Raw genomic sequence first — 14041 nt, forward strand, 5'->3', positions numbered from 1 at the left:
GATAATAATTTGTGTTGCAGGAAACCCTAGAGGGAACTAGAGGGCGTGGTGAACGATAGGAACCCGGAGTAGTTTTATTTTGTGTCTATTGTAAAATACAAGTATGTTTTACTTTGAATCAAACTTTGGCACTAGGCCTTATCCAAGAACTCTAAGATCTTTTGGTATCGGTTTTGTAATAAACTCTTTTCACCTAATAAAGTATTCAGATTTCTTTTAATCGGGCGAGTGGTATTGATATAGACTTTGTCTGAGTCGGCTCAACGCACGGCGTGTCTGTAGGGTTGCAAAGCCTTAAGGATGTATCGTGTGGTCGGGAACCTCACCGGTGGACTGGCCAAAGGGTCCTGATTCGTTCTTGCACCCGGCCGGATCGTTGGTGAACGTTTCCATAGTGGCGTCCCGGTGCCGTCCGTGGTCCACCCGACCATACGGCGGTTCGGGGCGTTACAACGGTGGTATCAGAGCATGGTTATGATGCTATATATTACTTGCGTTTTCAGATTTTATCGAGTCAAAATGGTCGCAGTAGACACTTAGGATAATCCGGTTCGTTCATCACTTAGGGTTAGATGGGATTAAGTAAACCCTTTGTTGATCGTGGATGCAGATGTCTGGTCAAGGATCCAAAAGGTCTAGATCGATGCACTTTTCACCAGACACAGGGAGGGGTTCAAGTCAACAGTTTGGTCCGGAGGAATGGGGTCCGCATTTTGGGGATGCCCAAGAGGAGGAATCGTTTCCAGGCATATTCGAACCAAACATGTTTATGCCTGAATGGGATGTACCTGTCGCGACGCCGAGATATACACCATTACGTTCAACTCGGTACAATCCGCCGGAGAATATGTACCAGCCAGCACCAGGATTTTCATCGAATGGTCAGTTTACTGCCAATTTGAACCAGAACATGCCAAGAGGAGACCAAGTTCGTGGAGAAGGCCCGAGAGAGCCGAATGTACTAGAGACCCAACAAACACTTAAGATGATTCAAGATATTTTGAACCACATGATTCAGCAGCAGCAGCAAAACCAAGGAAATCAATCAGCAGAAACTTCATCAGATCACTTTTTAAAATTAGTGACGATGATGAGGAATCTAGGACTTCCCAAGTTCAAAGGAGATCCGAACACGGTCCTAGCAGACACATGGATAAGAGAATTGGAGACTAACTTTGAAATGTCAAGATGTCCAGAGGAATTTAGAAGACCAATCGCAGTCAAATTCCTAGAAGAAGATGCTCTTGCATGGTGGGATAGCGTGGTTTCTCGCTATCGATATCAGACTATATCATGGGATATATTCAAGAGGGAGTTTGACCAAAAGTACTTTCCACCAGAGACGCGTGACCGACTAGAGAATCAATTCTTGCGACTAGAACAAGGTGAATTAAGTGTTCGAGCCTATGGGAGAGTTTTTACAAGACTTCGGAGATATTTGTACCAAGGTAATGACGATGAGTTAGTTATGGCCCGGAGATTCTTTAACGGACTCAGGCCAGATATAAAGGGAAGGTTGCACACTGTGACATACTGGAGCATTGCAGAAGTGGAGGAGAGAGCAGTGAGTGTTGAGGAGGCCATCGAGACGGAAAAAGAGATTATGGCCCAAGAGAAAAAGAAGGAACCAGTGCAGCAGAATAGGATTGTAAACTTTCGGAAGGTGAATCAAGTAGCAGGACGAAATTGGGGCGCAGGCCGTGGTAAAGTCAATATGACTGTTAACCAAGGAGGACGTACTGCGAACAACATGGACCCTCGGGGATGCTATGTGTGTGGTCAACTGGGGCATTTTGCTCGAGCTTGTCCAAACGTTGTGGAAACAAAGAATACCGGTCTGTCATCCGTCACATGTTTCTACTGTGGCGAGATGGGACACTATGCGACCTCATGTCCATCGAAGCCGATCAAACTGAACGCCCAAACTGTGAACCGTGCCCAGCCAGTGCAGCAAGTGAAGGAACCCCCATCAAAGAAGCAAGAAACCCCAGCAAATGTTTTTGCTTTAGGAATAGAGCCACCCAAACCTCCAAAGCCCGCGAAAGGCCCTATAACAGGTTTGATTGGGTTATAACTCTCTTGTGATTGTTTGTGTGTTTGTGTGATTAGTTTTTGCATTGCATTTTTTTTTATATTTGCCTTGCATTTAGGAACATTACTTGTTGGTGGTAACCCCACACATGTACTGTTCGATTCGGGAGCGTCCAATAGTTTTGTGACTCCTGAAGTGGCTGACAAGTTCGAAGACTTGTGTGAGGAAGAAGAGGTGAACATTAATGTCTACACTGCTGGTAATCAACCACCGCTGAAGACAAGAAGATGGTTCAGGGAAGTGTCGATAGTCTTGCAAGAGATCAACCTTCCGGTAAGTCCGTTAGTGATGCCGTTGGAAAGATTTGATGCTATTTTGGGAATGGATTGGTTGTCGGAGCACCAAGCCCATATAGACCTCTAGTTTTCAATGGAATTAGCCCGAGTAAGACGGCATACTTCGCATCGGCAGTAAGGATTGGAAGATCATTCGAAGAAGATAATGTTTATCTAGTCACTTTTACCGCTGTGGGAGGAGATGACAAAGAAGGCATGGAAGTTGAGGACATCGCCGTAGTCAGGAACTACGAGGACGTGTTCAGACCGTTAGAAGGATTGCCTCCACCAAGGAATCATCCTTTTACCATAAATCTTGAGCCCGGAGCTACCCCGATTGCTAAAGCACCTTATCGCATGGCACCAGCCGAGTTGGCAGAACTTAAAACTCAGTTAGAGGATTTGTTGGAGAAGGGTTTTATTCGACCAAGTTCATCGCCATGGGAAGCCCCAGTGCTATTTGTCAAGAAGAAGGACGGAAGCATGCGTTTGTGTATTGATTACCGAGGAATCAATAACATAACTATCAAGGACAAGTATCCGTTCCCGCAGATTGATGAGCTGTTAGATCAACTCAGAGGAGCAAGTTGGTTTTCGAAAATTGATTTAGCCTCCGGTTACCATCAGATCTCGATTGCAGAACAGGATGTGATGAAGACTGCTTTTCAAACAAGATATGGCCAGTATGAGTTCGTGGTAATGCCGTTTGGACTTACCAATGCACCGACAGCATTCATGCGGTTAATGAATGAAGTCTTCCATGACTATTTGGATCGATTTGTGATAATATTCATCGATGACATCCTTATATATTCACGGAGTGCAGAGGAGCACGCGGAGCATTTGAAGAAAGTGTTGGAGAGACTAAGGGAGATGAAACTGTTTGCCAAGTTCAGCAAGTGCAAGTTCTGGCAAAGGGAAATTGGATTCTTAGGACACCGAGTTTCAGAGCAAGGCGTGTCCGCCGACCCAGAAAAGATTGCCGCAATTCAGGATTGGCCGAAGCCAACCTCAGTGTCAGAAGTTAGAAGTTTCTTAGGCCTGGCAGGCTATTACCGGAAGTTCGTAAAGGGGTTTTCATCTATTGCAAAACCTTTGACACGAATCACTGGTAAAGGAGTACCTTTTATATGGAGCGAAGAGGTGGAAGAAGCTTTTAGAAAGCTAAAGGGAGCATTGACAACAACACCAGTGTTAGCTCTACCCGAGCCGAATCAGCCATACTCTGTGTTCACAGATGCGTCAAGAGTTGGTGTTGGATGTGTTTTGATGCAAGGAGATAGAGTGATTGCCTATGCCTCCAAACTGTTAAGGAAGCATGAGGAGAACTACCCCACCCATGACTTAGAAATGGCAGCCGTGGTGTTTGCGTTAAGGATATGGAGATCGTATTTGTATGGAGAAGTTGTCCAGGTATTTACGGATCATCAAAGTCTTAAATACTTGTTCACGCAACCAGATCTTAATTTGCGCCAGAGAAGATGGATGGAATTTGTTGTCGATTAAGATTTGAAGATCCAGTACCACCCAGGCAAAGCAAATGTAGTGGCAGATGCGCTAAGTCGAAGGAAAGCACAAATTGATGTCGAAAGAGACGTGGAGTCTCTAGCCGACGAATTGAAGAAGGTAAGGCTTCTAGCCTTAGAAGGAGAATCTAGTGACCCGTTGGGTTTACAAGCCGTAACTCAAGTGAGCCTACTACATCAAATTCGTGAAGAGCAACCCAAAGACAAGAACCTGAAGAAGATCATTGAGGAATTGAAGAGTTTAGACTGGCCGAATGCAAGTGGTTACCATTTAGCGAATGATGACACCTTACTCCTTAATGGAAGAATAACTGTACCTGACCGGAATGGACTGGCCAAAGGGTCCTAATTCGTTCTTGCACCCGGCCGTATCGTTGGTGAACGTTTCCATAGTGGCGTCCTGGTGCCGTCCGCGGTCCGCCTGGCCATACGGCGGTTCGGGGGCGTTACAGTAGCTATACAAAGTTTTTCCCAAAACCACATGTAAACACGACAAACATTGATAAGGAAGGTTACCCAGTGTATAGAAGAAGAAAAAATGGTTTCCACTGTGACAATAGATATATGTTTCCTTGTGATCGTGTTTTGTCTCTTAAATATCATGCTCATATTAATGTGGAATGGTGCAACCAAACATGATCTGTTAATCTCAGAAACGATGCTGGTGCATTAGTCAACCCAAACGGCATCACCACAAACTCATAATGCCCATACCTCATCCTTAATGCAGTCTTCCTCACATATGCCTCATCTATCAGAATCTGATGATAACCCGACGCCAGATCTATCTTGGAGAACCAAGTAACACCTCTCAGCTGATCAACCAACTCATCGATCCTGGGAAGAGTTGTTGGTACCACAATCAGTTACCTCAGGTCATGGGCCTCGGCCCATAACCAACAAGCAATACGGGCTGAAGTCGCGGAAGAGTCTGGCCCATTAAGCTCGACCAGAGAAGTGAAGTAGAGTTTAACGGCGGACAAGTCACTTCGGATGTCAGGAGATTGGTCTAAGATTTCATTTATTATAGAGTGCGAGATTCAAGGGATAAATTGATATGGTATTAATTGTAATTAGGCAGTAAAGTAGAGAGGGGGAAGATTGTAAAAAAGGGGATCGAAAAACTTTCAAGAGAGTAATAATAGTCATTTTCATTTTCACAACACTTTGCCTTTAGATTATGTTCGGAATTAAAACGGTGATAAGTTCCTCAGTTCAGAAAACACTTCGTAAGGAGAATTCAGTTTCTGTTCTCACATTTCGTGCTAGAAGGAGGGTGATTATCACCTATACTCTTAGTAGTTCCGACCTTTTTCTTTCAGATCTGCGCCGTACAACGCCGTTATGGCTCATGAATCCTCCAACCAGGTACCTTTGGAAATAATTCAAAAATTATTGCAAGATTTAGCGGAGAAATCAGATCGCCAACAAGCGGCTTCCACTAACTTGTCCGATCGCTTTGACGGTCTGGAAGGACAAGTTTCTGCTCGGTTAGAGACAATTGCCAATTCGGTCACCGATCTGTCGGCTTCATATACCGACCGCGCGTATACCAACCGCGTTGACCTCCTTTCCTCTGAGCAAAATCCACGACGACGCGCTCTGGATTTCGCAGGCACCAACCAACCACTCACCCCGCAACAGGACGCTCCCGGAGACAGTTTCCCACCTCAAACTACTTCTCAAGTGGCACCATCACGTGTCGCAGACAACTGTACTCCAGTGCAAGTTGAAGTTGCCGATTCCTCAGAAGTCCCAGTTCGGGTCCCTCCACCCATGGAAGGGAGTCTTCCTCAGGAAAACCTAACTTCGGGTTTCGTCTAGAACCCCGAGTTCTATCGCATACAAGAAGAGATCCGAGACATGCGATCCATGGTGCACAGTGCAACCACTTCGGCACTAGATATATCTCGAGTCCGTGTTAAGGACACATGAAAGATAACTTTCTCTAGCTACGAAGGGAAATGGGATCTGATGACCCACCTCAAAGGTTTCCTGCTTACAGCCAGCCGTGTGGACCTCCAACCTCACGAAGCCGACGCCGGATAATGTAAGCTGTTCGCAAAAACGTTTTGCGGACCCGCTCTGCTTTGCTTCGTGTCCTTAGAAGCCGGTTCTATTACTAACTTCACGGAACTGTCAACCTCTTTTTTCAAGTAATACTCTAGCTTGATTGAAACGGCGGTAACGAATGCCAAACTTTGGAACCTAAGCCAGCAGTTGGGGAATCACTTCGCTCTTATATAACCATTCACCAAGTGCAAGGAAATCCAAGTCCAGATCCCGGGACTCTCGAATTCAACTGCCCTGGCCGCTCTAAAGAACGGCCTCTGGCACGAATCCTGTGTTCGCGAAGAGTTAACCTTCAACCAGTTCGCCACCATTCAGGATGGCTTGCAGCGCGCTTCGAACTGGATAGTCGCGGAAGAAGAAAATGCGGCAGCAGCCCAAAAGCATAAAGCCACGTCGAAACCTAGGTTCGAGGCACCAATACTGGTTAAAAAAACCACAGGTTCGGAACCTTCGCAATAGAGAAATCTCCTCAAAAGGGTTCTCAGAGAGGATCGCCGGCTAAGCCACCCTTTTCACCATGCTCCCAGAGCGGAATCCTGCCAAGTAACAAGTAGATACGAGATGAAAACGCATCTTGTGAACTTCAGAAGACCAACGAACACTCAACTCGGGATTGCAAGAAACTGATGCATCTTCTCGCTGAGAAATTTGTGTCCGAGGCAGACGAGGACGCCCCACCATCATAGAAGCCAAAGTAGGCATATATTGACCTTGATAACGATGCAGGTCCCAAGAAAAGTATAGACGTCATTATGGGCGGGTCACGTCTATTTCGCAACTCGATAACGGCGATCAAGGATCACCACCATAAACGAACTACCTCGGGACCTAAGCGGATAAAACTTACTGCGAATGACCTACCCGAAGTCACCTTCTCGGAAAAGGAGAGGGAGGATTTAAACTCCCCAAACGACGACGCTTTGGTCATATCAGTCGACGTCGCGAATCTTGAGGTATGCCGAATCCTAATAGATACTGGGAGCTCGGTGGACTTGATTTTCTTGGAAACCCTCACTAGAATGGGAATCGGGAAGGAACACATCGCAGGTCCTCCTTCACCTCTAGTTTCGTTTACAAGTTAGACGTCGATGTCCTTAGGGACAATTACTCTCCCTGTCTCCACTCAAGGTGTAGGTTTAATGGTGGATTTCACGGTGTTTGACCGACCTGCGCCCTACAATGCGATAATGGGGACACCATGGCTATTTCAAATGAGGGCAGTCTCGTCGACGTACCATCAATGCGTCAAATTCCCAACCACTCAAGGAGTTCAAGAGATCCCGAGAAGCCAGAAGACTGCAAGGAGCTGTTATCTCGTGAGTCATAAGCTATTGGTCCAAGAGCAGCCAGAGCTCGAGGTCGCCAAGAATCCAGTCCGAAAGCCGCTTACAAGCAACCTCACCGAAGCCATATTAATTAATGCGAAGTATTTGGATCAAGGAAGCAAGATAGGAGCAGGATTGGGGAGCGAACTGCGGGCCATTTTAATCTCCTTCCTCCAAGAGCATATAACTACTTCCGCGTGGTCAGTCGAAGCAATGGCCGGAATCAGTCTCGACATCATCTCGCATGATTTAAATGTGGATCCAACTTTCTGACCAGTAAAACAGAAGCGAAGGAAGCAAGGTCCCGAGCGAGCCGAAGTCGTCAACTTGGAAGTAAACAGGCTGCTCAAGGCTGCACAGATCCGTGAAGTGAAATATCCGGAATAGCTCGCAAACACTATAGCTGTGAAGAATAAGTACAAAAAGTTGTGAGTCTGTGTTGACTTCACCGACCTGAATAAAGCATGCCCAAAGGACTGTTTTCCTCTCCCGCACATGGATAGATTTGTCAAGTCGACCTCGGGCCACGAGCTAATGTCCTGCCTTGACGCGTTCTCCAGTTACTATCAGATCCTCATCCACCCAGACGAGTAGGAGAAGACAACGTTCATCATAGACCATTGAATAGGATGTTCGAACTGAAGAACGCTGGAGCAACTTACTAACGTCTGGTGAATAGTATGTTCGAAAAACAGCTCGGGAAAACCATGGAGGTTTATATCGACGACATGTTAGCAAAGTCAGTGGAAGCCAGTTCGCACCTCGACGACTTACATCAGTTCAGAATGAAGCTCAATCCCACGAAATGCACATTCGCAATTCCGTTAGGAGAATTCCTAGGGTACATCGGGGCATAGAGGCGAACCCTAGGCAAATCAATGTATTTTAATCCATGAGTTCCCCCAGGACCTTGAGAGAGGTTCAACGCCTTAATGGACGCATAACAGCGCTCTATCGTTTTATCTCGCGGTCCACGGAAAAATGTCTCCCTTTCTACCAAATACTGAAGAAAGGGGGGAGGCAGTTCGATTGGGACGAGAAGTGCGAAGAGGCGTTCTCCCAGCTAAAGACTTATCGATCTGAACCGCCAGTTCTGGCAAAGCCAGAATTTAATGTGGCACTTTTTCAGTATGTTACCGTCTCGGAAATTGCAGTAAGTGGAGTCCTAGTTCGTGAGGAAAGGGAGGAGCAAATGCCCATTTTCTATGTTAATAAATATTTCACAGGAGCCGAATCTAGGTATCCATAGATGGAAATATTGGCCTTGGCCGTAGTGGTTTAAGCAAGGAAGTTGAGACCATACTTCCAGTCTCATTCAATCATCATTCTAGCAACACAACCACTACGCACGGTACTCCATAGTCCCAGTCAGTCAGGCAGGTAGCTCGCGCTCCCTCGTCCGTAGAAAATCCAGAAACTCCTGCTACAATATAAGAAGCTACTCACCCGCCTCTTGAGGAGACAAAGACTGATGCTGCAGTCAGCACACCAGAGCAGTCTCACACACCGAGCCGTGAGCTGCCTATCGTCCTACATCAACCCTTAGACAATACAAATGATAATCAGGGGGCAGGAGACTGGCGAAGTCCGATATGGGCTTATCTGGAAAAAGGTGACCTCCCGACCGATAAGTGGGCTGCAAGGAAGCTTAAGATCATAAGTGCGCGTTATTGCATCTATGGTAAGGGACTCATGCGTCGAAGCACAGCTGGCCCTTATTTAACATGCATCGCTGAAAAAGAGTCTGCAGCATTGATGGGAGCTGTTCAGGACGGACCCAAGGTAACCACTCCGGAGGCCATACTTTGGCCTTGAAGATCAAAAGACAGGGATAATTCTGGCTTATTATGCTTGCCGACTACGAGGAATATTCCCGAACTTACGAGAAATTTCAGAAACACGCTCCGATAATTCATCACCCTACCAAGCTTCTGTGTTCCGTGTCCTCACTTTACCCATTTATGAGGTGGTCCATGGATATTATTGGTCCCTTACATCGGGGACCGGCAGGAGTTTAGTACGTGCTAGCACTTACTGATTACTTCTCCAAGTGGGTAGAAGCAGCGGTTTATGCAGCTGTGATGAGTCCACAGGTAATGGTCCACAGTTCATCTCCTCGAAATTCAAAAGCTTTTGTGCAAAGTGGAAAATACGGCTTAGCAAGTCAACTCCTCGCTATCCGCAAGGGAATGGGAAAGCTGAAGCAATGAATAAGGTCATTCTAGCTAATTTAAAGAAACGGCTGGAGTCTCGCAAAGGACGGTGGCGGGATAAATTGCAAGGCGTACTCTGGGCAATCCAAACCACACCTCGCCGGGTCACCAATGAGACGCCTTTTTCCTTGGTCTATGGGGTCGATGCCATTCTCCAAGCTGACATAGAGGTACCCGTAGTCCGCACCACATTAAATCCATCTTGGACAGCGGAAAATGAAGAATTCCTACAAGACACTCTCGACGTCATAAACGAACGATGGGGACGGGCCACGGTTCTAATGCAAAACTACCAAAACGCGGTAGCCCGTTACTATAATTCCAAAGTCCGAGGGAGGCTCTTGGCAATCGCCGATCTAGTGCTTCAGAAGGTCTATGAGAATACCGAGGAGGAAAATGCTGAAAAACTAGGAATCAACTGAGAAAGTCCATACAAGATCACACGCGAAGTCCAAAATGGCGTCTATCGACTGGATGATTCGGATGGGAAACCCGTATTGAGGTCGTGGAACTCTTTACACCTGAAACGCTTTTATAATTAGTTTGATCTTAACTTTGTATCGAACTACGACTGGCTTGATCCCGAGAACTACGACCAGCTACTTACATCAAATAAAAACAAAGTTTCTTTAAACTTCCTGCTACCAATGTCTCACTTTCTCAAAACCGAAGTCTTACTTTGTGAAATTTATTTAAACTGAAGTTTCACATTGTAAATTTTTACTGAAAACCGAAAACCGAAGTCTCACTTTGCAGCGACGAGAACAAAGTTCTGTTCCGTATAATATCTAAACCGAAGTCCGCTTCTTATAATCTTTAAAACCGAAGTCTGCCTCGCTTCGTATAATTTTGAAGTACTACTTTGTACAATTCAAAAACCGAATTTTCACTTCGTAACAATGAAAACCGAAGTCCGCTTCGTATAATCTTTAAAACTGAAGTACTACTACAAACCGAAATCTTACCTTGAAACATTGTTAGCTTCGAATTTTTTAAAAAACTGAAGTAACTTCGTAGATCCATTTAAGTCGAAGTCTTACTTCATACTGTCTAGGAATCCCTTAGAGAGCTTGCAGTCTTACCCCGATTAGTCACAATCCGATCTCGCGGGCTTAGTCTAATTTCTAACTCTTTATAAGTCGAGATTCTCTCTATTAAGAGTTTTTTAAAGTTAAATTCTTGTTAGTAAAGGATTTGAACTTAGTAAGCATAGAGGAAAAATGGAACTAGCTGGATTAAAATAGAATATCTTTAGTCCGGGGCGGTCACCCTGACCAAAAGCCCTGAACAAAGTCTAGCAAAAGGGGGCAACTCGTGCAAAAACAACCCCGAACTTGGTCAATTGCTGATCAGAAGCGAGGGCAGGGTCGGGCGATTCCCACCTCCGCAGTAGTATTACCACGGATAATGTCCAGTTCCTGGTTTGACAGTTGTCCGAAGTTAGTCCAGGATACTAAGGGAGGGCTCTTTGCAGAAAGGTCAAAGTCACGGATAGTTACCTTCGTGACCTCAACATCAGCCTTCTCCTCATCAACCCGTAGGATCCCGAGCTCCGCCTCGATGTCTTGGATTCCCCCCCCCCCGAGAGATCTCCTCAATAAGCATTCGATTGGCTCTAATTTCGGCAGCTCGGATTAGAGCGGGAGCTAACCTATCCCTCTCCTAAAAGTGTACCTTCATCTTTTCAATTAGAGGGTGAAGGGCCCGCCTCATTGATTGCCTATCCTCCCTCTGCACTTTCTCCATCTTGCAGCTGTTGTCGGCCTCCAGAAGCTGGTTGCGAAGCTCGACCTCGTGCAGCATGTTCTTGGCAGCCTTCTCATTATTCGCGGCCTCATAATAGAGCTCACCGACCTTTTTTAATTTTCCCCGAAGATCTTTGTTGGCTATCCCGAGGTCCAGCACTTCGACATCAGCCTTCTTCATTCGAACTCGGATCTGCTCGGCCTTCTCCACGGTCTTAGTGTTTTTAGCTTCCAGCCGGGTGAACTCTGCTACTTGGGCTTTGAGGTCTGCCACCTTCTGTTGAAGTGCAGTCACTTCAGAGACTAACTAAGTTTAAAATTAGTTACTGATCTCCCCGATTTTATCCGCAAACCGGAAGAAGTTCCCCCGGTTAGTCCCGGACATATCAGCGAAAGCTGGGACGCGAACCATAGGGCGGGCGTAGCTTCTCATCAAATAAGCTGGGGAAACAGGAGGAGCAGCACAAAGTAAACAAATTATTCCAACTAAAATTCAGGTGTAGACACACTATCCCTAAGATCCTACTTACCGCGAGGTGAGTGACGCTGTTCTTTCGGGGGGGGGGAGGCTTAGAGGAAGAACCTCTAGACTCCTTGACGGAGGAGAGTTCCGTGGACTTCTTCTCGCACACAGGTGCTCCGTGTTTCGAGCCAGACTCCTTGACGGAGGAGGGATCCCTGGACTTCTTCTCAGACAGGGGCGCTCCATCTTTCGAGCTGGATTTGCCACGATTTTCCCCGGAAGAGCTGGTCCGAGCTTGTTGTTCTCCAGAAGAGCTGGTTCGAGCTCGGGTTTTCTCGCACAAAGTAGAAGAAGATTCAGGTTCTTTTCTCTTCTTCGACTGTTCGGCTTTCTGCGGGCTCTCTTCAACCCGATCATTGCTCGGAGCCGGATGACCCTCTCTTTCCTGAGGTTCATCACTCGAGTCTGCGATAACAATCACGGGGGTTCGGAGGGCACCAAGGAGGGACGAAAGTCTCACTCACCTCGGAAGCTGACGAATCAGCGGGTTTTCTCGAACCCATTGAAGAAGTGTCAAAGACTCAGGGAGGGGAAGATCGAACAAGGGAACGTCTTCTGAGCCTTACTCCGGACTCTCTGATCCGCTCACACGAGAAGGAGTCCCAAGCGATTTGACCATGACTACAAAACCGGGAAAAGAACTCTGCGGAGGTGGGAGAGCTGACCACGTTCAAAGCGAGTTGAAACAAAAATAACATAGGTAAGATACAAGGTCAAAAAGACTAGCTAATTCCAAGCAGAGCACACTACACTACCAATTTCCGCCATTTCTCGTCCTTCTCTGGGAGATCGTCGAAAACCTTAAGTCCGGAGAGCGGACTCACGTAGAGGATGCCTTTGGTGCGCCCTGTTTTCACGGTATAGACATGGAAAAAGTCAGCCAAGGACAACGAATAGTTGTACTCCTCAGCCAAAGTTTGGAGACAAAGAACCATCCGAACAAAATTCGGACACATTTGAGGGAGAGCAAACCCCAGTTCGAACATCATCCGCACGATGAGCTCGGGAGGCAGGAAAGATAATCCGCAAGCGGAGAAGAATTTCTCGAACGCACAACAGTAACCAGCAGGAGGGTTTTCCAGGGATTCATGAGCCTCCAGAAACCGGATCTCAATCTCTGAGGGGATTCCGTAAAACCCCCTAACCTCCGCCATGTCACCGTCAGAAAGAATTGACGGTGGATGGGGACCGAAGGTGCCGGGGATAAGCGGTTTCGTGAGTTTACTCAAAGAAGATTTCGGGGAAGACATGACTTTATAACAGAAGAAAAGATGAATCAGCGTGAAAGAGATGAAGAACTTTCTGGCGAACGACAGAGAACAAGAAAAGCATGAGCAAAGAAGATTAAATCGACAAAAGAAACTAATTCTGAAAATAACAAGAGAGAAAAAAGGTGACTACCTTTATACGCAGGGTCGAAGGGAAACAATGATGACCTAGGAAAGCGAAAAGTCTTGGTTTGTTTTTTTCTCTCTCTTATAGTGTGCCACGCCGCATGGTGGGCCCAATGCTTGTTGGGGAAGGTAAAATCTCATCATTACCACGATCAAATCATGGGATACAAAGTATATTTAGTTTCCTGAAACGATCGACAAAAGATCATAAGTCCTCCGAACTGATCAGCTCAAAGGACTTGGGGGGCAATTGTTGGTACCACGATCAATTACCTCGGGTCGTGGGCCTCGGCCCATATCGAACAAGCAATACAGGCTGAAGCCGCGGAAGAGTCCGACCCATTAAGCTCGACTAGAGAAGTGAAGTAGAGTGTAACGACGGAAAAGTCACTTCGGAGGTCGAGAGACTGGTCAAAGATTTCATTTATTATAGAGTGCAAGATTCAAAGGATAAATTGATATGGTATTAATTGTAATTAGGCAGTATAAGTAGAGAGTGGAGAGGGTTGTAATAGTCATTTTCATTTTCACAACACTTTGCCTTTAGATTCAGTTCAGAATTACAACGGTGATAAGTTCCTCAGTTCAGAAAACATAAAATCTGAACCTACTGGAATTCACAAAGTTTGGATACCAGAAATTATACCTGTGATCGCCCTGGCACTGGTTCCACCAGTCTCTACAGTTGTGTACACCTGTGGCACCTTCTCAATCCGTGCCACCTGCTGCACTCTCGGGTGCACTACATGTTGCACCACTGCCACTTCCATATGCTGCAACTTGGGACATTTGGGCTTAATGTGCCCAGGCTCCCTGCGATGATAGCATACATGAATCACTCCTGTCGGAGAATCCTCTAGGGAAAGCTAGCCACC

At 46.3% G+C, this 14041-nt stretch overlaps 2 protein-coding genes across 2 annotated transcripts; both read left to right on the forward strand.

Annotated features, from left to right (window-relative positions):
• Positions 1-610: 610 nt before the first annotated feature.
• On the forward strand, positions 611-4242 carry LOC104738256 (uncharacterized). The gene is made up of 4 exons (XM_087480647.1): positions 611-2057; positions 2151-2365; positions 2482-3780; positions 3883-4242. Exons 1-4 carry the CDS (start codon positions 611-613, stop codon positions 4240-4242), a joined length of 3321 nt encoding a protein of 1106 aa, XP_087336773.1.
• Positions 4243-9497: 5255 nt separating this feature from the next.
• LOC147929526 (uncharacterized) lies at positions 9498-9926 on the forward strand. Its single transcript, XM_087480648.1, has one exon. The coding sequence runs from the start codon at positions 9498-9500 to the stop codon at positions 9924-9926; it is 429 nt and encodes a 142-aa protein (XP_087336774.1).
• The last annotated feature ends 4115 nt before the right edge of the window (positions 9927-14041 follow it).

This window comes from Camelina sativa, chromosome 13 (genome assembly GCF_030686135.1).
Source record: "Camelina sativa cultivar CO46 ecotype springtype chromosome 13, ASM3068613v1".
In the NCBI taxonomy this organism is placed as follows: Eukaryota; Viridiplantae; Streptophyta; class Magnoliopsida; order Brassicales; family Brassicaceae; genus Camelina; species Camelina sativa.